Source organism: Corvus moneduloides, chromosome 7 (genome assembly GCF_009650955.1).
Source record: "Corvus moneduloides isolate bCorMon1 chromosome 7, bCorMon1.pri, whole genome shotgun sequence".
NCBI lineage: Eukaryota > Metazoa > Chordata > Aves > Passeriformes > Corvidae > Corvus > Corvus moneduloides.
Window position 1 is genome coordinate 6,854,723 of NC_045482.1, and position 24,775 is coordinate 6,879,497.

Consider the following 24,775-nt stretch of genomic DNA (forward strand, 5'->3'; position numbering starts at 1 on the left):
TGCTTATTGTGGAAATGTTTTTTCTTCCAGGATTCCCATTAGACTGAATCTGTCCCTTGGTAAATATGCATGGAGTATTTTTAACTTTTATTTAGGACTTGAAACATCATTATTTGTTCTGTTGCTTTTTGTTGTTCATGTTCTTTCACATGAGGAAAGCAAAAAGTTTAGACTTTTGGTGGTAGTAAACTCCAATCCTGTTACGTTGTACAAATTAATATTCGGAATGAATATGAATTATTTCCTCTTTGCAGTTTTTCTTTTACCTGAGGCTGCTATACTGAGCAGATGTTGAACTCTGATGTCGGCTGAGGAGGGCAAGGCTAAGATGGGTTTGACAGCAGCCTACAGCTGACTGAGGCAGGATGATAGCACTAAAATGTTACTAGTGAGACATGACACAAGAGCTACAAACTGCAACTGAAGAGATTGAAGCTCTACTGGATGCTTCTTCCCCAGGTGGGTAGTGCAGGGGTGAAACAGTAACAGAGACGTCCATCAGGGAGGATTTGCAGATTCAGCTCTTCCCAGTCTTGCGCCTGCTGGTGGGCATTCCTGTGGCTGGGGAGATGCTGAGACCCTGGGATTTAAAATTACTTCATTTAATAGCCTATGTGTTTGAAAATCAGGGCTTTTTTTCCTCCATGGCTTGGTCCACATTGGCACTCCCTTTACTCTTTGCTTAACATCTTTCCTGAAAGACTTGTTCAGAAAGGCTTCACCAAAAAGACCGGGTAAAACCAGGCACGGATGTGCCCCCCTCTTCATATTTCTAGCACTCCTTCATAGAATGGTACAATGGTTTGGGTTGGAAGGGACCTTAAAGACCATCTCGTTCCACCCTCTGCCACGGGCCGGGACACCTTCCACCAGGCCAGATGGCTGCAATCCCCGTCCAACCTGGCCCTGAACACTTCCACGGATAGGGCAGCCACAGCTTCTCTGGGACACCTGTGCCAGGGCTTCACCACCGTCACAGGAAAGATTTTCCTTAACCCTCTTCCAGCCTTCGGCTCGAGCAGAGATAAGAGTGGGATGCCTGAACCGAGGGCAGCCCCGGGGCCGGAGTTCGGCGGCCGCCGCGCAGCCCCAGCCCCAGCCCCAGCCCCGGGCGGTGCCGGGCTGTGCTGGGCGCTCCCTGCCCGCTCCCGGCGGAAGAGAGCGGCGGCCCGGGCGCGGAGCGGAGCAGGGCCCGCCCCCGGCACCACATGATGCCGCCTCTCCTTCCTGCCGCCCCCGTCCCAGCGAGAAAGGGGAAGTGACTGCGCTTCGCTCCCCGCCCTGCCGCGGGAAACGCGCGGCCCCTCCGCCCCCTCCGCGGGGGCCGGCGTGTCCCGGCAGAGCCGCGCCCGCGGAGCAGCGCGGGGCCGGGCCATGGCGCGCCTGGGGATGATGCTGGTCCTGCTGGGCGCCGTTCTGGCCCCGGGCAGCGCCTTCAACCTAGACGTGGAGCGCCCGGCCGTCTACTCGGGCCCGGCGGGCAGCTACTTCGGCTTCGCCGTGGACTTCTTCGCTCCCGACCCGTTCTCGTAAGTGCCCGTCTCGCTCTGCCCCGCCGAGCCGCTCCCCGGGGCGCCGGAGCCGCGAGCGGCGTTGTCCCGGCGCGGGGTGAGAGCCGGGCGGCGGATGGGGAGCAACCCCCCGGTCCTTCAGCAGCCGAGCCGCTGCCGCCGGTCCCGGGCGGGCTGGGAGCGCTGCGGCCGGAGCGGCTCTCGGAGGGGACGCGGCGGGAGCGCTTTGCTCCGGCCCCGGAGAGGGGATGGAGCCGCTCCGCATCCCTGCCCCGCTGGGGCGGCTCTGGCGGCCGAGACGCCCTGGCCGGGGAGCCAAACCCCATCCCGAGCGGCCGGCGGCTCCGGTGGGACATGAACCTTGCGCTGCGGGATTCTCTGCCTAGCCTGGTCTCATGAAGATAATGGTGCTGATAAATACAGCGTAGAAAGATGTAGTTATGGTGTTTTGATTCATGAGGCTGTGTCCCGTGGCATTTCCGAAGTTTTGCTCTTCTTTCTTTGCGCTTTGCGGGAGTGCTGTGTTTGAATTGTGCTGAGTCTGTGCGAGTCACCAAGCTGCTGAGGAGTCCAGAGAAGGAAAAGTTCCATCTAAGCACTCTCCAGATCTACTTCCTGAATATGTTCCCGTTTCATGTTAAAGATTAGGCTCTGTGTAGTCGCTGGTGCGTTTCAGACCTTTGAATCCTTGTGTCGCTAACTGCACAGCTTTGGTGTTGCCCGAATGAATCAGTCTCTGGTCCTCAAATGCGGGCTACAGTAACCTCCAGCTTTTGTCACTTTCCCCCCACTCCTCTCCCATCTTAAGAAAGGGCTGTAAAACTGGAAAAGCTGCTGGCTTTCATCCTGCTGAGGGGATATTCTCTCTCCCCCCTTAATCTTTAGCTTATAAAACTTTATAAGCAGATTGCACAGCTATTGAGCAAGTCCTTCTGCAGTACATCATCTAGCCTTGTTTGCATTTTTTTATTGCCTACATATATTAGAAGCCATCCTGTCTTAACTTGCACATGTTGCACCATCTTTCTCTGCTATCTTAATCGTGTAAGTCCTGGTACTAAAAGAAAAAAGCTTCTATTTTTGTCCCGCCCTTTATTTTTAAGTCAGCATGCATGGCTGCAGAGTTATCAAGAGACTGGTAAATGCATGTAATAAACTTTCTTCCTCGCTTTCTGATAAGGAATTATGTGACCCAGCTCTCCATGAAATCACTATTTGGAACCTTTCCATTATTTTTATAAGAACTATTGACCTCAAAGTGCACTGCTGTAAAAGAAAACAGTGTGGTTTTCAGGCAGCATGAAAAACTTCTGTATATTTAGAAGGGAATTCTCTCCTCAGTTTTTTTGTCATCTCTGAAAGTTTGTTTGTACCTGCTAAGCTAAATACTTTATTTTGCATTTAAGTTCTTAATTGAACCAAGTAGCTATGCAACTTTGACAGGAACAGGCCCTAGTGGTGTTAAATTTTCAGGTTATGCCTATGGACACTGATACTTTGCCTCCTGAAATAGCCAGACATACTTGTATGCAGTGTCCTCTGAGCATATGGAGTGTCACATGGTTTCTGTGCCTTTCTTTTTGCTTTGGTGAGCTTTTATTTATCACCTGTTTTATACATGAGTACTGGAGATTAAATCAGTTTAATCGGGCTGAAGCTATTTGGATTGTCTAGCCTGACAACAAAGGCGTTTGTTCCCGAACGCTCAAGCTGCTGTTTCACAGTCTATTTTGACCTGCTAGATGCCAAACTAAAGCCTATTTAGAAGTCCAGTATGAAAGTCCAATTCCAGGGGTGGAAGTGGTGGTGTTGTGTCACGGGGGTGCGTGGTGCCTGGCAGTGGGCACAGCTTTCATAGGGAGTGAGGGAACACAGCTCCGTAACAAGTGAAACGGGTTTCTCATACACCCTCTGCTTCAGAGGAGTTGCACTTGATAGTCCAGGATGCTCCTACATGGAAGCCCCAGTTTCTTTGTTGTCCATGGAAAGCCCTGGAAAGGGACTGTTCCTGTAGGCACACCAGAGGTGCCAGAACACTCCCAGTTTTGCCCCAGCATTGGGATGGGGTGGATGTAGGATATAGGATGATGTAGGAAACTGGCAGTATCAAAGCATAGCTGGTATATTCCCATGGAAATACCATTGTCCCTCTATTCCCTCTTTCCCAAAGTATGTGGATTAGAGACTTCTTAGTATTTGGGTAATTTGCATATTATTATAAGAACTATGACAAAATCTGTTTGCTTTGTCTATGATGATAAAAATGCATTTTTATCATTTGGGGAAGAGAGGTGACTAAACCTTTGTGGAGTCACATAATCATTCCTTTATTTGTAATGTTTTTAATAAACTTCATCACAAATATTACCATAAGAAAAATTTGAAACATATAATTAGAATGGAAATTATTAGACCTTTTAAACAAGCATTTCATTTCGGGGACTTTTCAAAAGTCACTGGTACAGGAGTTAAATGGGAGGTAAGCTACCACTTGTTTAATAGATTGTAATGGTAATAATTGATGTGTTTCTTTACTTGGCATTATAATGTTTATTTTTAAGCATTTCTGTTCTGCCCAGAGAGTTCATTTTAAGTTGATTAAAGTGTTTCAAATTCCTGTTCTAGAAATCTAGACAGTCTATGAATGGCAACTAGGGAAAACAAATGGATTGCCAACTAACCTGGATTTTCTATCAGGGTCCATGCCAGGACATTTTTAAGGTTCTGAAAATTCCCACAGGTTGAAAACTGGTAGGTCTTCATGCAAATTGAGCTTTGATGAGGTGCTACGTGATTATACCTATACTTACCTCTTACTAGAAAGGAGCCCGGAGATGACTCTGAAAGCCAGAGCAAGTTTGATAAGCCTGGATTTGCCTGCCTGTAGACATTCTCTCCAACCAGTCCTGCAGCTCATTCAGCTAACCCAGTTTCAAAACTAGGGAACCATAATGCCTGACAAGACTTGCTCTTGCAAGCTGCATTCTCTCTTAAGCAGTCTAAAGGGAAGCAACAGAGCAGACTGATTCTGATGAAAGGAAGCACTTGATTTTATGTCTTCTAAACATGACTTTATGCTTCAGCTTGACTTTCTCAGCCAAGTGCTGATGAGTCAAGTGGATCTCAGAGGTGCTGGGGTTCTTGGAAGGTGCTGGAAGATGCCAAAAGTCTTGTTCAGTTTGTTCCTTACTTTGCTACTTCCGAATTTTGCCACCTGTGCAGGCAGAGTCTTGTGGCAATTCCTGCTGGGAGTGCACTGAACGTGTCTGTAGAAGCAGAGATGCAGAAAAGCACCGCAGATCATAATAAGAAAATGATGACTGTGCAGTGAATTCGGGTAACGATTCATTAACATGCAGATCTGTGGCTGAGAGTCGCTCGGCACTTCGAGAGTGTTTTTACAAGAGCACTTGCTCAGGCAGGGCTGACTCATCACGTTCAGGACATGCTGAGCTCAGAGCGCACTCCTGCTTTGTTTATACATTGTTTCCATTTTTGACTGACTTCCTTGAATTGCCCTCATGCACAAAATTAACCAGAAATTATGCCAGTTGATGGCTTTCGTAAATTACAGAAGTAAACAATTTCCTGTTCTGCTGTATATTTACGTATTCTTGAAAGGAAAAAAAGAAAGTATAAAATATTTTTATCCCATTTAAAATATAATCATAAGTAGGCCTGGATACTTTAATTTTATCATATCTTCTTTTATCTCTCCTTTTTGGTAAATGGGGGTGTTTTTTGCCTGCTTTTGCATGCAGAGAAGAGAACCTCATGTGAATTTCTCTGTAACTGTGAGTAGTTCTAGTCAGATTTAGATTAGAATGGGCAAGACTTTTGCTTTATTAACTCTTCAGATGTCATTAAGTTATAACATCTGTGCCTTAAGTGTTGAAACCTTTGTTTTGTTTCTTTTTTTTCCTGCAGGACATTTCTTCTGGTGGGAGCTCCAAAAGCAAACACTACCCAACACAACATTGTAGAAGGAGGGCAGGTGCTGAAATGTGACTGGAGCTCAAACAGAAACTGCCAGCCCATTATATTTGATGCCACAGGTGATGTGTGGGTCACAGTGGGGGAGATGGGATGTCTCTGCTCTAATGCTGCTGTGGGGAAGCAGAAGGGATTCAGGTCCCTGTGGGATTTTTGCATGGTCAGTGTGAACGCGGCTGCTTTTGACTGGCAACTAGTCAAGGCTTGCTTGTGCTTTCCTTTTCCTCTCCTCTCTTTTAGAATTCTGTTGTCCCTGGTATGTGCTGGAAGCCTGAGTGAGCAAACATTCTTCTTCTTGTGTTTTAACCTATTTATATTTCTCCTCTGTACTTTCCAGCAGTCCTAAAACATTTGGCAACCTAATTCCCAATGAACCCTGAGGGGTTTTCTTTCCTTTTAAGAACGTGACATATGAGGACAGATACTTTTCATTATCAACAAAAGTGGTATAGGCAGAAATAACCCAGAAGTTTCAGCTGAAACCAGGAATACGAACTAAAAACTCTGGAAAAATGTCTTTTTGTAAATTTTTCCCCTTAGATGTAGCTTCATATTGTTTGTGACTTCTGTGATAGCAGCACTCAGGTGCCTCAGGTCATAGCCATTCCCTACCCATTTCTGACGCACAGAAGAGCCGAGCAGCAGCAATGTGGACACGAAATATTTCAGTCACTCTTCATGCTCTGGTGCACACAGTGATTTCCACAGACTGTGGCAGGTCATGAGAATGCACTGCATGTGCTTTTCTGCTCCAGCCACTCCGTGTTGAATCCTGTTTTCCACAGTGTGTTTCAGGCCAATGGAAAAACCTCTCCATGTCATGGGAGGGGATTAGCAAGACCCATGTGGTAGGGTAGAGGAAACACCTGCACCTTGAAGGTCTGGTTGGCTATAACTCATTCTTGTCTCTGCCAGTATTTTGACTTGGCAGCCTAAAGGTTGTTAGACTGATGCAGCCTTTTTAAATTGTGTGCAGTACAGTGGAGAAGCATTGTCAAGGTATGCTACAAAACATTGTTGGTGTTCAGATTTCTGAAATCTTCATATCTTTTTGTGAAAACCACTATGTTACAGTTCCATAGCAAAAAAAAAAAAAAAAAAAGTAAGTAATGTAAAAAAGTAAGTAAAAAAAAGTAAAAGTAATGGCACACACAAGCCCCAAGCCATTATCATTCCTTCACTCAATTTATCATTGTCTCATATCATTCTATAGGACCATATCTGCCAGATTACTAAAAATCTATAATAAGTTGCAACATCTGACATTCTTATCTGCATTGGTGTTAAGACAGCAAAAATAGATTATAGCTATCTTTCTTTTTGTTGTTGTTCTCTGGGCTTATTGTTTACTAGAATACAAGTGTACTTTTTGTTAGTTTGGGTATTTTTAAGAAAGAATCTCAATGTCCCTAGTAAATAGTCATCATTAATATTGTAGCCAAACAACTTCTGGTGGTGAAAGATGAGCCACACGGATAGGTTCTAGACACATCTTCTAATGGGAATTGCAGTGCATTTATCAGTTTATACCATGAACATTTGCAGTAGGCTTTTCCATGTGCCAGGTAGAGTTGATAGAGAGAGGCCACTCTGCTTTGCTGTGTGTCTGTGCTTAAGGTATGTGCTCCTGGGCAAGCAAAGAGTGTTTTGCTCATCATTTGGCTTTAAGGAACAGGCATGTTAATCGGTTGAAATTTAACAGTAAAAATAGCAGGTCATAACGGCTTAAGAGGATTTCTTTCAGGCATGCTTTAACTCATTCCAGCTTTGAGGCAATGAATGGGGGAATAATGCATTTGTCAATTATTCTCCTGGTGAAAAGGGGCATTGTACTTCAGCTTGATAAAATAATAAATGCCCTGAGACAAAAAAGAAAATGTCTTTTTCTTTGTGCATAGTACAATGCTCGATTCCCTATGTTCTGATGACAAAGTCACTGCCAGCACTGTTAGCCCCGGCTCCTGCCTGCCCCTGCCTTGTAAGGGAACAGGGCTTAGGGAAGACTCGTGACCCACTTTGAAGAAACGGGAAGTGGAAGATCTGACCACTAACTTGTGGTGCTGATGCGAAGGGGCTTTTTGTAGATGACTAAATCCTCTGCAGGACTGATGACTGATTCCTCTGCAGGAATCCAGGCTCATCCATCACTGCTTAACATTTGTGCAATACCATTTGTAACTCCAGAGGTATTGCTTAGCCCTGCGATACAAGGCAGATTTTTTATTCCCTCCCAGATTCACTGGAAAAAAGTTCTGCATCATTACTTAGATGTGTTTCTTCAGAGTTATTTTCTAATTGCTTACAGCCAGTGAGAAATCTGACCTGTGAAAATGATGACAACACTTGTACTCGTGGCTTTCCTCTGTTTGCCTGTTGATGCCAAACTCCATATGTGGAGTTGGATGCCCCATGATTAGCAGGAGTCATGACCCCATTCCTGCTCCTGCTCCCTTCTGCCAGGTAGCACAGCTGGAATGCCAGAGTAGGCCAAGCAGTGAGTGACGGCAGGGTAGAGGCTGTGTTCCTGTGCTGGGAATGTGGCAAGGGAATGGAGGAAAGAGCAAATCTTGTTCTGATTGTGTGGGGTTGTGTTTGTCCCCTTGTCTTGTATCACAAATAAATATGAGAATAGGGTTTTACAGAGGTCCAGCAACCAAGGTTTTTTTCTCTATATATTGTTCTATTACTGTTATTTAGGACTATTTCTTTTTAAACGTTCCTTGGTTTTTAGTTAAGTTTTTCCTCAGCTTTATGGGTCCATTTCTCTTCCCCATCTGTACAAAGGCCACACTGAGCTCAGTGGCTGGTCACAGCTGGGTTTTATTTTCTAGATCTTGCTTTTGGCTTTAGCATCATATTTCCACAGCAGCATGGTCATTTATGTGATCAAATGCCACAGCTCTTCCATAGCCCAGGAGGGAAGGTACCAGCTGCTGGAGGATAATCTTTGGAAGAGTTGTTCCAGCCTTGATGTTACAGCAGCATTGCTTGCTTGCACTTATCCTCACCCCAGCTGCCCTGGAGGAAAGCGATAAGTCATTAAGCTGATAGTTCCTGTACTACAGAATTTACTACTTTGTTTATTCCTTCCTGTGGATGACCACTCAGCTCTTGCAGGATGGGAGCTGGGCAGTAGGAGTCCAAAGTGCAATGTCATTTATGTAGCTCTCATGCTGAAATTACATGTATTTCCCTCTTTCTCATGCCCTTCCCATCAGCCTGTAACATAAAAAACAAAATCAAACAAAAGCATATATTATAACTTTTAAATCTCTGGCTAAAAGAGCAATATTTTCACTGTTCCTACACAGCATATTTTCTCATTTAAAACAGCAATATGTTTCATGGAATCACAGAATGGTTTGGGTTGAAAGGGACCTTAAAGATGATCTAGTTCCAGCCCCCTGCCATGGGCAGGGAGAATTTGTGAGAGGGAATCTCCCCTTGTCCTGGATCCCTCAGCACAGTGGTTATACTCACTAAAAATACACTGGAGAATATTCTGTCCATGTGTGTCTGCATGTTTCTGTGCACATTATACTAATTTCTTTTGACATTCTGGTATATATGGTGGCTTTGGAAGGCAAAATGTTTATGTGGCACATTAACACTTCCCAAATGCAAAGATACTTACTTCGCTGTGGGGCTTCTCAGCCTTTTAGCAGTGACATCGGTTGGCTCTGATTTAACATAGTTATGGCTATGTGAAAATGGCATAGCAGATGTGTGGTAGAATCTGCCCTGAATTTCAGGGGTGCACATAGCTGTGCTGCATGTGCTTGTGTCACGGGGATAGACATTGAATACCTTTTTTTAAAAGGTTTTCTAATGTCATCAGGCAAGTGTTTCAGGCTGGCTTCTGTGCTTAGGAGCACATAAAGGTGAAAGTTAAGAAGGACCCAAGCACCAGAGCAGGCTTCCTCAGCTGCATACCTCTGCTGCAAAACTGAAATATGAAGCAGTGCTGCTGTTATTTTAACAGGTTGTCCTCCAAGTCTAGATAGAAACAAGTCTGATGTAAACACTTTTTTTACCCTATTCCTGTTTACCTTGTTAATTCAGCAGTGAACATGCCTCTGCCACAAAACTAAAATTTCTGGTATTGGTTTTCTTCCATATGTTGACTTCTTTCTACAAGTGACACAGCATTACCACAATTTCAATTAAATTGTTATGTAAAATACTTGGAATTTTTCCCCTCTGTCCCAGTTAACTTTCAGACTTTCAGAATGTGTAGGAGGCCCTATTTTTTCAGGACAAGCACTGAAGGGAAATTTATATTCTCAAGGTAGCATATTCTTCAGAATTATCCTAAGCACAAGCAATTTTAATAAATCCTTCCCTTTGCAAGATGTTTTACATTGCACATTCAAATTATCAAAAATCACAGGTTGTAGTTCAAGGTTGGTAAATATTTATCTTCATTCATTCTTATCTGTTCTTCACACTGGATAATTTTGTGACTGAAAATTTAGTTTATTTTTTGTTTTAATCCATAGAAATAGGGGAATGGTCTGAATTTTGTGAAGAAGGAAGTATCTAGGAAAGCAAATGGTAGAAAAACTGCTTTTTGCACCTGGCTGAGCCCTTTCTACCAGACTGACCAGAGACATGGTTCCTCTCTTAGAAAGCTTAACACTTGGCTGCTTCTGCCAGCTGCTTAGCAGCTTTTTCCAGGAAAAACATATTTCTTGTGGCTAAACCGTGAAGGGAATGCACTTAATACTGCAGCCCATTTTCTGCTTCTGATCAGTTCTGAGACCAAGGTCCAAAGCCATTTGTTTTGAAGACATACCAGTCTCCCTCTTCTTTTTTCATTTCCACAGCCTTCACAGACTGGCGCAGCAAAGCTTTCATGGATAGTACCAGATATTGCCAACAGTCTTTCCATAATCTTCCTCTGGAAAAAGATTCTTGAAAAGTTAAAGGGTGTTTCCCAAGTTAAATTTATTTTGTGTAGTTGTCCATTTTTTCTGTATAGAATTAAACATGTCTTTTTCTGTGCAACAGGAGGATCAAAATTTCGGTGAGACAGAGAACAAAACCAGTGAGCAGAGGGGTGACCAAATGTGCTTTTTAGGAGAATCAACACATCATCTTTGTTTTTACTTATGTGTTTTACAGTTAGGCATATGTGGAATGGCAGGGTTAATACACTTAGCTAATTGTCTGACATCTAGATAAATCCCTCCATTATTTGGCCACGGAATTTTAGAGGATCACTGTGAGTTTTCATTCCAACAAAAAAAAAAATTACGTAGAGACCCATGTAACCAGTTGGAGTTAATCAGGCTATGCATGTGGCAAATTAATATGAATCAAAAGTTTCCTATGTGCTTGTTTTCCAAAAGGAAACAATCGTCATAATTATTTATATTATTTTACTTTTCTTATTGGGGTCCTAGCTTGTCATCAGTCAAGAATAGTGGGAAGTGGGCTGGTAAAAATAGCATTTCCTCATGTGGCTATGGCTTTTCATAAAAGTGTAACCAAGTGATTTTATTACCTGCTGGTTTTTTAAAGAAAACTTTAATTGAGAGATGTATCTGCAGCAGTATGAGATGCTTGAAACTGTAGCTCTTCATGTCAGCACCAGAAAGTGCAGTCCTGAGACTGCCTTAAGAGCCGCTGCATTTAGAATCATCTGATGAAATGCAGACAGCTCTACGAACTGTTGCAAAGGAAAATATGCTCATAAAACCAATTTGAACTTCTATGCTAATGAATTACAGATTTCTTGAGCAGATTTCATGTTTAGCTCGGGAAGATTTGCTTGTTCAGACAATGGATTGTTTTGCTTTTCTGAGACCTGTGGTAAACCAGGGATGCACAGCTGAGTGGTTATTCCTTCTCTTGGGGAAAGCTTTCCCTACTGCTTTTATTCTCTGTAGCAAATCTCAAAATTCAAGACTGGGGAGACTTACAGAAGCTGTTGAATACTAGAAACTAGGAGCGTCTCAAGCATTTTCAGCTTTGGTGGTGTGTTTTTACTGCTTTGGGAAAAGAACTCAGTATGGCCTCTGAGTTGTATCACTGACAGTTGTACTGTCCCTCCTCTTCTCCCTTCCCATGTGTTGATGCAACAAAGTAATTTAGAGAAACTGTTTGTTCTTAAATGGTTTTGGATGCAATTCTTTGAAAACTGGATATTTTGATTTGTGCTAAAAGAGGAGAAGGAGGCTTTTGAAAAGAAATTACCCTTGTAAAGAATTCTCCCGATTCCTCCTTATGTTTGCAGATTTGGTTTTTTTCTGTCCCCCAAGTGGGTGATTCTAGACAATAGGAGGCTTTGTTTGGAAGCCTAAACCACCAGTTTGGCATGGCTGGATCTATCTGTGACCTATTTAGCTTGAAGTGGGTGTTTTAACTGCCTTGGGCAGCTTTGAGCTGTAGTGTTGCACAGGGTAAGATCCGCTGATGTTGAAGTTATGACTGGAGTGGGTGCCTTGAGCTTATGTTTGCCTTCTGGAGATTTTGATCATTTGTGCAAAACAGTCAATTGTTCAAAACTCCATCATTTCCACTTATGAAATAAGGAAGTGTGGGATAGGTCGGTATTCTTTGAAAATAGCTTGCTTTAACAAAGTACTGCTTTATTTTTGGCTGATTGCTTTATTGGTATTACCATGGAATCCACAGGGGAATTTCAATCTCAAAGGCCATCGATTTAGTCAACAATAAAGCAATAAGTGTTGTGAAGACCATTCATTGATTGGGAGTGAAATGGATTGATTTTTATCTGGCTAAATCTCTCATTACCTCAGTCCCCCTGAAGTTTGGTTGTTATACTAATCCTTATGCTGGATAACTGCAGCACGCCTTGGGATCTGGGTGCTGGTCTGAAGGCAGAAGAGAGTGGCAGGATGTATAAAATCTCCTCGGCATGTTGTTAGAGCTGACAGCAGAGAAATGCTCATGCTTTCGGGCTTAGGTGGACTCCTGCATGAATACTGTTGGCTCTGTCTGTGTGTGGCTGGATCTCAGGGGTATGACGAGTTGGAGAAAAAAAGGCAGCTTACTTATATTAGGCAAGGGAAGAGATGCTTTTGTTCCAGCACCGCCCGGGGAAAAACGCGGGATTCATACCTCAGAAGAGGGAAGGGGAGTAGTGGGAAGGTCTGTATTCCCGTCTCCCTGAGTCATTGCAAAACACTGTGGCTAAACCAAGGTTGCTAAAGCATCAGCTGCCTCCCAGCATGGGGAGTTTCAAGTGAAGATAAGCTTGTGTTCACTTGCTCCTGCTGTGTCAACTGAGGTTGAAAGCGCTCAGAGTTTGGATGTAATGAGAGATGAAAGATACTTTACACTGCATAGAGTTCTCCTATTATGAAAAGAGGGCTCTTGCATGTTTTATAGCTTTGTCTTTCTTTTGGCTAGCTGCATAGTTTCCTTTTACCTAGCAAGTTCATTTACTTTGAATTGCCGTAGTTACAAAGAGGTTTATTTTAACGAGAGATCTGTGAATTGGGTGTCTATTTACGTTTTACAACTCCTTAAGTATTCTTAGTATGGCGACACTGAATCAAGTTTCATCAGTTCCGTGCCTCTTGACTGACGATTATCTCTGTTAAGTCTAGCTGAAGATTGGGGAAAATGTTTTAGTTCAGTTTGCTCAATACCATAAAAACAAGCGAGCTGCAAGTTGCAACTGGATCCACTTACTCAACAGCAGGCATTTCATAGTAACTCCATTGTTTCTGTAACTGATAACATTTACCTTGGGAAAAGAAGGTGCCAACTATCCAAAGCTGATAGTTAAAAGAAATCCATCACTGAAAAAACTTTTGATCTTTTTATTGTATTTAGAAGATGGATTTCTTTTCTTTCTCTGCAATTTCTACCCAGCATCTCCACATTAATTTTCATTTATAAATTTAACTCCTATGGAATGCAGTAAAGAGACAATGTTCCATTGGTCCACCAGCAATGCACCAATTTTTTTTTTTTTTTTTTTTTTTAAAATTCTGTTCTTACCCTAACTACCCCATCACTCCACCTGGAAAGTACCTTGTATTGAATAAAAATAAGCTGTATTGACTTGACCTGTTGGCCCTTCTTCCCCTATTGAAAGAATTATGTAAAATCATTGTGTGATGCCCACTAAATTCAGAGCAAAGGAAAGACCAGGGCATAAGCTGCGTTTACCATAGGAAATAATACCCCATGGTCAAATGACATAATCCTGGAATTAATGACCCATCAAATACAAGTCCCTGTAGGAGTTGCATTTTAGTCTGACAAATAGCATTGTATAAATACTCTGAATGTTTTCTTGAATAAATCTAGTCAGAATATAGTTTGTCCCACCTAAATGTATTTGTTTGAATGCCTTTTTAAAGGCTTCTTCAAGGCAAGGTTGGATGTTGCTCTGAGCAATCTGGTCGAGTGAAAGGTGTCCCTGCCCATGGCAGAGAAGTTGGAATAAGATGATGTTTAAGGTCTCTTCAAACCCAAACCATTCTGTGATTTTATGATTAAAATGTACATCATTGGCTTAAAGACATGTGTAAGGTATTTTTGGGATACTCTGAAAGTTTAGAAATACAAGAAAAGGCTATAAGAAATGCATTAAGGCTACAAGAACCCTTATAGCACTAAGGCTGATTGTAATACATCAAAGCATTGGTCTGGATTTATAAATCCCTGGATGTTTAAGTCTTACCTGCAATACAGTTTGGTTCATTTAAGGTAGGTAGTGTTTTCTAGAGGGTGTGGGGGAAGGCTTGTTCTTTTTTTTTTTTAGTTTAGTATATATATAACTACCACTAAAAATTACACCAAGAAAAAATAATAATCAAGTCAGGGCTCTTGTAATAAAACACAGAAATGCTGAAGTTAGTCCTGTACCTTCCCATGACACATCTACTTTATGGTATAGATCAGCATTTAACTGTGGTTAAAACTGCTTCAGTGAGGGCTCACATTTAAGTGTTTTAATGTTTGTTTTCCCAGTCATGAAGAAAAACTCAAACGGTTTCTTGTTTAAAGTACGGGGATTTTTGTTGAATGGGTGTTTTCCAGATTTCCTCATAAAATTAGTTTCTCTTTGGACCTGAGAGAAAGGCTTATTATCTATTTGCGCTGGTTTTCCTGGGGAGAATTTTGAGTGAGTGTAGGTAAGAAAAGGTTACTTTTTTTCTGTAATGGAGAGTTAACATCAGATTTTCCCTGTACCAATTTTTTACCCAAGACATCTGTCAGTGTTTCCAATGTACATATTTTCTACTTGATCTAGATCTTCTGTCCTCATGCACTTTCCAGTGTTGCAGCCAGTTTCAAGCTGTACTCAAGGCCCTCTGCCTGAGACACCCCCACTTAACTTTACAGAACCTAAAGATGCTTTGAGTACAAGAGAAACTCAACCTAAGACATCTTAGTCTTGTAGCACGTCTTGGTTTCTTATGTGTCTGCACTGACACAGGGCAATTTGACTGAGATGCTTGCAATATGTTTTTATAATAGCAGTGTGCTATAAATAAATAAAATCCATTTTGCCAAATTGCCTAATGGAACACATTTTTCTCTGGGGTGGTGGGGTTTTGTAAGAATTCTTCATTTGTTGTTCAGGCCTTCAGAAATTATGATGCTGGCTTCTGAAGTCATGACATCTGGCACATGAACTACATTTGGCACGTAATTATCTTTGTGGTCATGTTCGTTTGCTTTCCTGTTTGGAGATTTGGGGTTTTTTATATGCCAGCTTCTGGTTGTATCTGAAAGCCTGGACATTTCTAATATTATCCCCAACTTAGAGCTGAATCAGGGCTTTTTAATACTGTAGAAAAATATTTTTGTCCCCTAAACACTAAGGAAGATGCTGTCCTGGACACTGATCCTTCTTGGCAGCTTGAGAGTGCACAGGGAAAAGGCAGAGAGGAGCTGTTTTGGCAGCCTGTGCCAGTTGTTCTGCTGGCTCCCCTCTTCTCCAGTGCAGTCAACATAGACCATGGGCAGGTGGCACCAGTAACCAGTACTTGGTTGTCTTTTTATTGTATTTTTTATTCTTATTACTGATTCATGCTGCCTCAACTGATGCATTCAGCTCAGACTTGAAGCAGCTAATTTCCTTAACAGCTGAGATAAAATCAGGTTGTTGGTAATGCAGAATGGCTTCTTATTCGCTCTTGCAACACCACCTTTCCTTCTACTTCCCGCCTGTTGTTTTAAATTTAAATGGGAAGTTTGCATCCGAGACACCTTTATGGTATCTAGGACAATAGGATTCTGCTTTACACTACAGAACTGCCATACCACCTTTCAATTTTGTCATAGATATATATTGTGTTATAAGTATCCAACAGTAGAGAAAAGTATAAAATGCCACTCTGTAACTATTCCCAAGTTTTACATTGTTTAAAGCTGTGTTTGGCAAGTAGAGCAGAGACATTTGTTTGTATTCAAAAGTAGCTGGACAAGTAGAGAGCAGAAGCCGAATCTGTCTTTCCAGGCTAAGTAACCCTGGGTGTGGTTACAAGACGAATTAACCACTTTTAAATCCCTGTTGGTGCCAAAAAGGATATAGTTCCCAGCCTTGTCTTGCTGTCTTCTCCCCAGCGGGTTAGCACTACTCCCCTCCCCATGGAGCCAGCTGGGTTGGAACGTCATCCTACTGAATACTTTTTTAGGAGGGTTCATTCTTAGGTGGTTCATGTTGTGACCATGTGACCAGGGGAGTAGTGCCAAGAGAGACACGGGCAGCAGGAATGAACATGTGGACAGGAGCAAATGGGAACTGCTGCCCCTTTGGGTGGCAGCTTCATCTGAAACTAACCCAGTCATGCCTTTGAGCAAAACTGCCTGTGGGTGGATTTTCATAGTTAAAGGCAAGGAACAGAAAAAATGGTGATAAAACAGGGATTTCTGTGTGTGCCAAAGACAGCTCCCTATTTGGAAAGCATCTTGATCTGGTTTTGTTTTTCTGTACCATTAAAAGGTGACGTGCAGGTCTCCAAACTACATTTTAGCCTGTGCAAGGGTGAGAGTAGAAAGGTTCAATGTACATAAATCTGTGCAGATGTGCTGATCATCAGGCCCGCCATGTCTTTAGCACCAGTCCAGTAAGAGATGGAGAGGAGGTGACAGAAGGAGGTGGGATTTTAATCGCCTTTGATGACATTAGAAAAAACCACAATAGTTCTCTGTGTTGCAATGTGCTTGGCATTGGTTTCTGTGTAGTTCTAATCTGACAGCAAAAATAGTCCAGATACTTGCTTGTTTTGGCTGACTCAGCAGATTAAAATCTCTTTTGTCTTTTTCATGGGACTTTCCTAAAGGAAATAACACAATCTCTGCAGACAAAACATTCTTTACAAGGTGTAAAACAAGCAAGGAAGTTCTGGTTCAAGTGGTCACAGGTCTCTGATTCATAGCGGAGTTGGGTTTGGGGATCCCCCCGGCACTCTGGAAGTGATGTGTGTCTGTTGCCTCATTGATTTCTGTAGCTTTAGGCTATATAAACCAGCCATTTAGGGAACTTTTAGAAAATATACATTTTTCAAAATTTTACATCAATTTTCTCATTATGCTGGCAAAGTTTCCCTCTTTTTGCCAATGAAAGTACGCAAGAAACACCGAATAATTCTATGACTTTTAATAGTCACACCTGCAGAAATACCATTTGTTTTTTCTACCAGCCAGCATCAGGGAACAGACACCAGTGCAAATTATTCCATCTATTACTTGCTCTCTTTCCCCATAGCTTTTAATCTTGCAAATTGCCTTCTTTGTGCATTGCAGTGACATTCAGAATAGAGATGTTATCACTTGGTAGAATAGGAGAAGGATCTCATTCCTGATTCTAGCCAAAGCTCACATGATTTAATCGAGGCAATATTTCTTCTAGAAGCGTTAGTCCTAACAGGGCTTTGGCACTGGTTCTTGAGCAGTGCTGTAATCTGCTTGGAAGTCAAATATCTCAACTATGAGGTATTTACTGTGTGTCTGTCAAACATGCTATGAACTTTGTGCTCTTACAACTAATCAGCTCTGTGTGCAAAAATAGCTGCTTTTGGCCCTTGATATAAAAAAGTAATAATAAATACTTTTTAAAGCCCGTTTCCATCAAAGGGTGATATTCTCCAATGTTACTGTTTTCTGGTTTTCTCTGTATGCGTCAAAACTAAAGGCTTAGGTGGGTTTTATTTCATTTCTACTGTACAGGTTCCTGTGAAATTATGCTTCTATTTTATTTTCTTTGTAGGTAACAGAGACTTTGCTCCTAATGATCCGCTGGAATTTAAGTCTCATCAGTGGTTTGGAGCCTCTGTGAGATCCCAAAATGATAAAATTCTGGTAGGTCTTTGATGCCCTTCAGGTGCATCAATACTGAGATACTGCAGTGGGAGAAAATGAGAAGAGATCCAGATAACTTAGAATTTAAACAAAATGCCACTAATCAGCATGAATTGTCTTTTCTTCAGAATTTCTTAGCTAGGCTTTGCTTAACTCTTTATAAACAAAGGTAGGAGCATTTTTTTCTAGTTTTAAGGAAAGTAGTAAAATTAGTTTGATGAAGTTAGAATATAAATTATAAATTCTTGATGAACACTTTACAGCTGTTGCTTTAAGAAAATATTATTTCTAAAATTCTTGATATAAATTAGCTATTTATAAAATACAAACTGATGGTAATTCAGCCCTGGTGCTGATAGAATAAATCTCCTCTAATAACACATGATACATCTGCCAGGTTTTTTTGTTGCTTTTCTGTAGAAAATTGGAATTTCATTTTATTATTTAATACCCACCAACATTTTGAAGAGGAGTTTGTTTCCTCACTGCTGTGTGTTCTTCCCTAGGCCTGTGCCCCATTGTATCACTGGAGAACTGAAACAAAACAAGAGAGAGAGCCTGTAGGAACTTGTTATCTGCTTGCTGGGTCAAAATTTGTGGAATATGCTCCCTGCAGGTCAAGTAAGTATTGAGCACTTACATTGCTTTTCTCTTTGGAATTCCTCTTATGTTACATTTTATGTACATTTTGGAGCAGGATGTTTTACACCTATTTCCCCCTTCCCTGTATAGCAATTAGAACAAAACCTAATCTAGATCCTGACATCTGAATTCTTCTGCAGTTGAGGTTCACAATGCAGACCTTGTTTTCTCTGCTGTAGGCCAGAGGAAAATCTTAGGTCCAAGTATCACTGGACTTGAGGACTTCTGTTGTTGAAGGGACCAATTTTGCTTGAGTAATCACTCAAGCAAAATTATGTAGCAAGTGCTTTTTCAAAGACCAGCTCTAGAATTTTTATGAATCTCAAGTATTTTATTGTTATTAGAGTACTTTAAAGTGCAAGCTCATTTTAGAAGAAAAGGCTTTGCAAAAATAAGTTCTGATCTCCCTGTGCATGTACATGTGTAGTGATGCATTGTTTAAATTATATTAACTGTTGAACATTTGGAGTCTTATTTTCCAAATGCTTTGTGTTCATTTCCTCTAGTTGGGCTGATAGATTATTCAGAGGGTTATAACCTAAAACTTTAATGTTGAAGCTAGGATTGACTTTTTATTTGCTGAAAATCATTTGTGAACAGCAGGAATAAAATATGTCCAGTGTGGTCCAGCATAACAAGAAGTTAATAAGCAAATATTAAACTAAATCATGCTAGTTAAGTAGTCACTTTCAGCTAAGGAGGCCTCAGCATTTCTACTCTGAAGCTGTATGATCCTAAAATTGATTCAGCCATAACAATTCTTGCTGGGATGAGTCTCAGTATGGAAGTATTTTTTTCAGCCAGATATGCTCTTTTTGTGTTAAGCCAATTCAGCTTTCTATTCCATACCAAAACAAAAACTTAATCTCTCTTTTCCAGATACATTATTTCCTGAACAGAAATTGCAAATCTATTTTCCCCAAGACTTTTGAAGATTAAATACAAAGGAATATGGCGTTGCTGTTTGCTTTGACTGTGCTAGGCTAGAACACGTGCTAATGTTACATGTCTATTAGGCCAGCCCTAAAGTTGTTACAACATTTGGTTCTGAGGTGTTGATAAAGAGAAAATACTGATTAAGGAGAAAAGTATTCCAAGGTTCCAGTTTAGCAGTGCATTCAAAAGCATCCACAGAATCAACTGATCAAGTACTGATAAGACTTTATTTACTTATTTTTCTCCTCTTTTTTTTTTATCCTTTTTTTCTTTGGTAGCAACTATCGATGCAGATGGACAGGGATTTTGTCAAGGTGGATTTAGCATTGACTTTACAAAGGTATGTGATTTTTTTGTCATTTCCTATGGGTCAGCAGACAGCTGCAAGTTCACGAATGCTCCTGATACAGACCACTTAGAAGCACAGCTATTATGAAACTAAATGTTACTGTTCCTGGGGGGGGAGAGCAAACCCACAAACAAACAAAATTTATAAATAAACCAAAAAATAACTTGAAACCACTCAAAGAGCTGTTATAAACCTGTTTCTCCCTATCTCTTCACAGCAGCACACTTCACCTCTTGTAGGAACCACATCCTGAACAAATAATCTGCTTTCCCAGCTTCCTGCCATACCCCTCTGCTGCAGCTGGTCCTCAAGTGAAATCAGCTGTAATAGTCAGGATTTTTGAGACATGGGATTGGTGCATAGCTAGTGTTACTTCTTGAGGAATAATAACTCAGGGAACTGGTAAACGATGCGCTTGTGAATCGTGTTTGGTTTTCTCATCAGCTAGCAGAAGTACAGGGGTTTTTTGCCGTCTTATGTTTCTTCTACTTTTGTGTTCTCCTTGCCTGTTCTAGTTCTTTTTCTTCTTTAAATTCACAGTTACTTTTGAAATCCAAGCACAACAGAACTGTGCACAGATCTGAGAATGTACTATATTGTTTTATATTGTACAGTGAAATTGCTGAGCAGAGTCAGGACATGTTAAGACCACGCAAGCCCTACTTGCGATGTGGCACTTTTTTTGGGTTCCTCACATCTCAGGATGAGGTCATATCCCGTCACTCTTTGCCCAAGGCCACTCTTGGTTTTCCTCCAGAGGAAACTGCCAAGTGCAGGATAGGACTGTGAATGTTTGGGTTATTTTGCACACACCCTCAGGGTCACTGTGCAGACTCCAGGCCCTGTTAAAACCAACTTCAGGCTCTAATCCAAAACTTTAGAGTGGGCAAGCCAGGGTGTATCTCCAAATGTCTGACCTAGATTTTTCTGAGTGGTGAATATATGAGTTTTTAGGATTAAAACCTGAATAAGTGGCTTAATTATGCAGCAAAGCCTATGGCCTAATTCAATACTTACAGAGCAAATTCCCAACCCTGGGATAGCTAATGTGGTTAAAGTTTCATAAAATGGTTTGTGAATTGCAGTTGTGCCAAGAAATATGGAGTGGGAGAATTACATCACAGTTATTCTGAATTAAGCTTTTCTAAAGCAGAAGATTACATTAGTTTTGTGTACTGACCTAAAAACATGATGTAACAGTCTTTAAGTTTTCTCCCAACTGTATTCCTGTTGCCATACTTTTATGTAGGAAGAAGGGTCTGTTACAATAAAAACAGAATTCTGCCTAGAATTTTAAATGGGCGAAATAGTCACTGAAGACCATTGGTTAGTATTTTACAAGATGCAATTCTAATTAATCGCTCCTTCAAAAAGGAAAATGTATGGTGGTCAGTGGAGCTGCAGTGATGTAAACAATGAAGATTTCTTCCCATAAACATAGGACATATTGTCTGGCTTTAGATGTGCTTCATGTGTTTTTAATTTTTCTTTCTGTCTTCCTTTTTTTTCCCCTTCCAAGGGAGACAGGGTGCTGCTTGGAGGGCCTGGAAGTTTTTACTGGCAAGGTGAGATATATCATTTACGTCACAGAGAAGTTGGCTTTTATGATTTTTCTCTTTATCCTCTTAGTCATTTTTATCCACACTCTTCCAACTGCTGTCAGAGTCTTTGTCAGTAAGAAAACTGAAAGAAATGTTCCTTTGTCCTCAAGAATATCTCCTGAATAATCAAGGCAACCACAGATAAAGGTTGAAGTAATAATAGTATAAATGTCCTTTGTATTTTAAATAATTCCATGATCATTTTAAAGGCATTTTCCCTGGAATGTGGCATTTGTTTTCATCAGCGGGCTAAGTTTCCTTTAGGATCTTTTGTTTCGCAATCTACATGTTGTGTAATTTGACACACGTACAAAGTGTGCATTTTCAGTGAGAAATATCCCCTCTAGAGAGAATTCCGTAATTTTCCTCTGACGACAAAGACGTTTTGCATTTGTATTGATTGGTTTGTGCTGTGGGGCACATTTTACCTCTGCCTGACATTACCTGTATGCTTTGCTCCTGTGGGATTCAGTTGGTGCTTGTTTGCAGGATTATTCAGCCTTTACCTGCAGCTCTCTGTTCAAAGGGAGGTGCTGCTGTAACCAGGACACAGCTGCCAAACTCTGCTGCCTGGATTTTAGTGTAACTACCAACATTTATTAATAGATTTTCTGCATCACACCAGCCTACGTGTAGGTGCAGCAGCACAGTAGGCTTGTTCCAGTCCTGTTTTAAATTACGAACAGAATGGAATGATTGAAGCTCAGCTGCAGATACAATATCATATAAATTAGGTTCCTGTATTCATTTTATTGCTTTTTGGCAAAAGTGACACTTCATCTGCCAAAACAACCTTATCCTCTTCTACTCCTACCAAAAAAGCCCACTTGGCTCTGATTAGAAGACAGTAGTATACTTCTAAAAGCTAGATTTTTCATCCTAGACTGTTATTCCACATCCTGAGATGCTGGAGGAGGAGTTTTCCCTACACTTCATATATGTATGAATATGTATGTGAAGTAAGTGCTATTCTGAATGGGGTTTTTTGGTGATTCAAGTTTTCATTTAAACTCCAAGAAAATAATGTAATGGAGTCACCACCTAGCGGCTGATGAAGTCAGAATGGAGAATGTGGCAATACACTGTGCTCATCTCAATTGTGTTCGTTTTATTGGCTTCTTGTCTGCCAAAACAGGCTCTTGTGTTGTGGTATTTGGGCAAGGAGAGTCCAAAGGGCTCAGTTCTGCACAGCCATAAGCATATGATAACTCAGCACTGCCTTTTAAGTCTTGCATTAATGTAGGATTGGGCTCTATTTTCAGTGAGAACTCCTTGTGTGCCTTTGATTCAGTATGTGCCCACATTTTTGCTGAAGTGGGATCCGTATTTTCACTTGTGTCCTTCCTGGCGCAGCTGCAGTTGGCTCCTTTCCGGTCGGTGTTGTGGAAGAGCCACTGCTTTCAAGGGCAGCATTCTGTAAATGAGCCACTTTGGTGAATGAGTTCACATGTTCTGTTTGTGGTTTTAAGCTGTTTTCTCTCTCTTTAGGCCAGCTCATTTCTGATCGAGTGACCGAGATCGTGGCTAAGTATGACTCCAAAGTCTACAGTACAAAGTATGATGGCCAGTTAGCAACCAGACCTGCCAGTGCTGCTTTCGATGACAGCTACTTGGGTATGTGGTGGGAAATGAGAATCCTCTACCTGGAAAACTCCCTGGCACTATTGATACTTATGTCTAAATCACACAACTATTAATTCAGCATTTAACAGATAACAAGAGAGTGACATACCTGAAAATGCAGTAATTAATGTATGATGGAATTGTAGTTACTTTGCCATAGGCTTGACTTAAAAAGTACCTGATGACAAAATAAATGGAAGTGTTTCCATGATTTTTGTGCTCTGTGATTCAGGCTGAATATGGGAATGGCAAAGGTATGGTTTTTATATGAGAGGTTAGTCACATAGGTGGTTGTTGTTTGTTTTGTTTGTTATTTAAAAGCAGCTGTTTCTAAATAACCTACCAAAACAAAATAAAAATGTTAAAGAATTATGTTTTGAAAGAAAAACAATGAAGAGTGGGAAATAATAATTTTGCTTCATCTAACCAGGCTCAGGAGAAAAGCAAGGATATACCAGGACAATTCCCAGGATGATAATTTAAAAATTATCATCTTCTAATCTCAAATTCCTGGACACTGATGAATTACAGTCACTCATGGAGCTCTTGACAGTCTAAGCTGCTTCGAGGCAATATTTATACCAGTGCATTTTAAGATGAAGAGAGGAGGACTGTGCACAGAGATACCTGTAAAAAGTGTAAAGAGAGATGAAAGGTTTAATAAGGTTTTGAAAGCCTCATCTTGTCTCTGCAGGTTATTCAGTGGCCGTTGGAGACTTCAATGGTGATGGCATCGAAGGTAAGCCCTTGCTTCAGTAAGAAAATCATGTTAATAGGCTGGGTAGGTCTTTCAAATCAATTGTACAGTGCACAAGGAAATGTATCAAGTGCTAGGAGTGAGCTGCTCTGTTCAGCAAAGTCACTGTGCTTTGGGACCTGACTTCCTATCTGTGTCTTGCTTTATGTTTCAGACTTTGTATCAGGAGTCCCACGAGCAGCAAGAACTCTGGGCATGGTAAAAAATTTGAAGCATTTGAAGCATATTTATTTACAATAAATAAAAAAAGGTGGCTATTGCTGGTATGCTGTAATGTGTATTTCTTCATGTGCAGGTGTCCATTTACAATGGGAAAAACATGTCTTCCATGTACAACTTCACTGGAGAGCAGGTGCGTGGCTTTGCTGAGTGTGATGGGTGACCAGGAGGCCTTTCCTATGTTGTGTCAGTATTTGGGGTACTAGATAATATAATAGTCTCTATGTTACTGGCTTGATTGGCAAAGCAAAATTTCGTGAAGTCTGAAGGAATTCTAATCTTATTTCAATAAAGGAAATGGTCCCTATTTTGAGAACTGGGAAAGAGACTGGATCATGAAAGGGGACATGGGAAAAGTAACTGATGGGTTTTCTCTCTAACAGAGTAAGGAAGAGAAACAAAAATGTAAGGAACAAAAAAATTTGTGGCATATGTTATCATCTCCCTGATGTATTTTGTGTACAGATTGGTGTAAACTTGTTTATGTTTGTATCAGTGCAATGCAGGTTTGGTTTGAATTTTGTTTTCCAGATGGCTGCCTATTTTGGGTATTCAGTGGCTGCCACAGATATTGATGGGGACAAGTAAGTGTTCTCTTCTCCCTCTTCTCACCAATGCCACCCAAATTGTTTCTGGAAAGAAAAAGATTAGCTTTTATTAAAAGGTCTTTCCCACAGTCTAGATTTCTGCCTTCATTGCTGGCTTAACGACTGTCTTGCTAACACTCCACATTTGTTTTAACATTTTAAAATTTGTTTTTGTATTTATCTGCATAAATACACCTGTATATTCACATGCTTTAAGTCCATTACATTTTGGTATATTTGTGCTTACTTTGTCAATAAATATTTGC

At 41.1% G+C, this 24,775-nt stretch overlaps 1 protein-coding gene across 1 annotated transcript in view; it reads left to right on the forward strand.

Annotated features, from left to right (window-relative positions):
* The first annotated feature begins 1,251 nt into the window (after positions 1–1,251).
* Positions 1,252–24,775, forward strand: part of ITGAV (integrin subunit alpha V) — a 46,182-nt gene continuing 22,658 nt past the window's right edge. Inside the window, exons 1-11 of the mRNA XM_032113938.1 lie at positions 1,252–1,529; positions 5,439–5,566; positions 17,704–17,795; positions 18,302–18,416; positions 19,652–19,713; positions 21,242–21,287; positions 22,812–22,937; positions 23,641–23,685; positions 23,858–23,901; positions 23,999–24,055; positions 24,454–24,506. Coding sequence (XP_031969829.1) covers positions 1,375–1,529; positions 5,439–5,566; positions 17,704–17,795; positions 18,302–18,416; positions 19,652–19,713; positions 21,242–21,287; positions 22,812–22,937; positions 23,641–23,685; positions 23,858–23,901; positions 23,999–24,055; positions 24,454–24,506 — 923 coding nt within the window. The 5' untranslated portion in view covers positions 1,252–1,374. The remainder of the gene's footprint in view (positions 1,530–5,438; positions 5,567–17,703; positions 17,796–18,301; positions 18,417–19,651; positions 19,714–21,241; positions 21,288–22,811; positions 22,938–23,640; positions 23,686–23,857; positions 23,902–23,998; positions 24,056–24,453; positions 24,507–24,775) is intronic.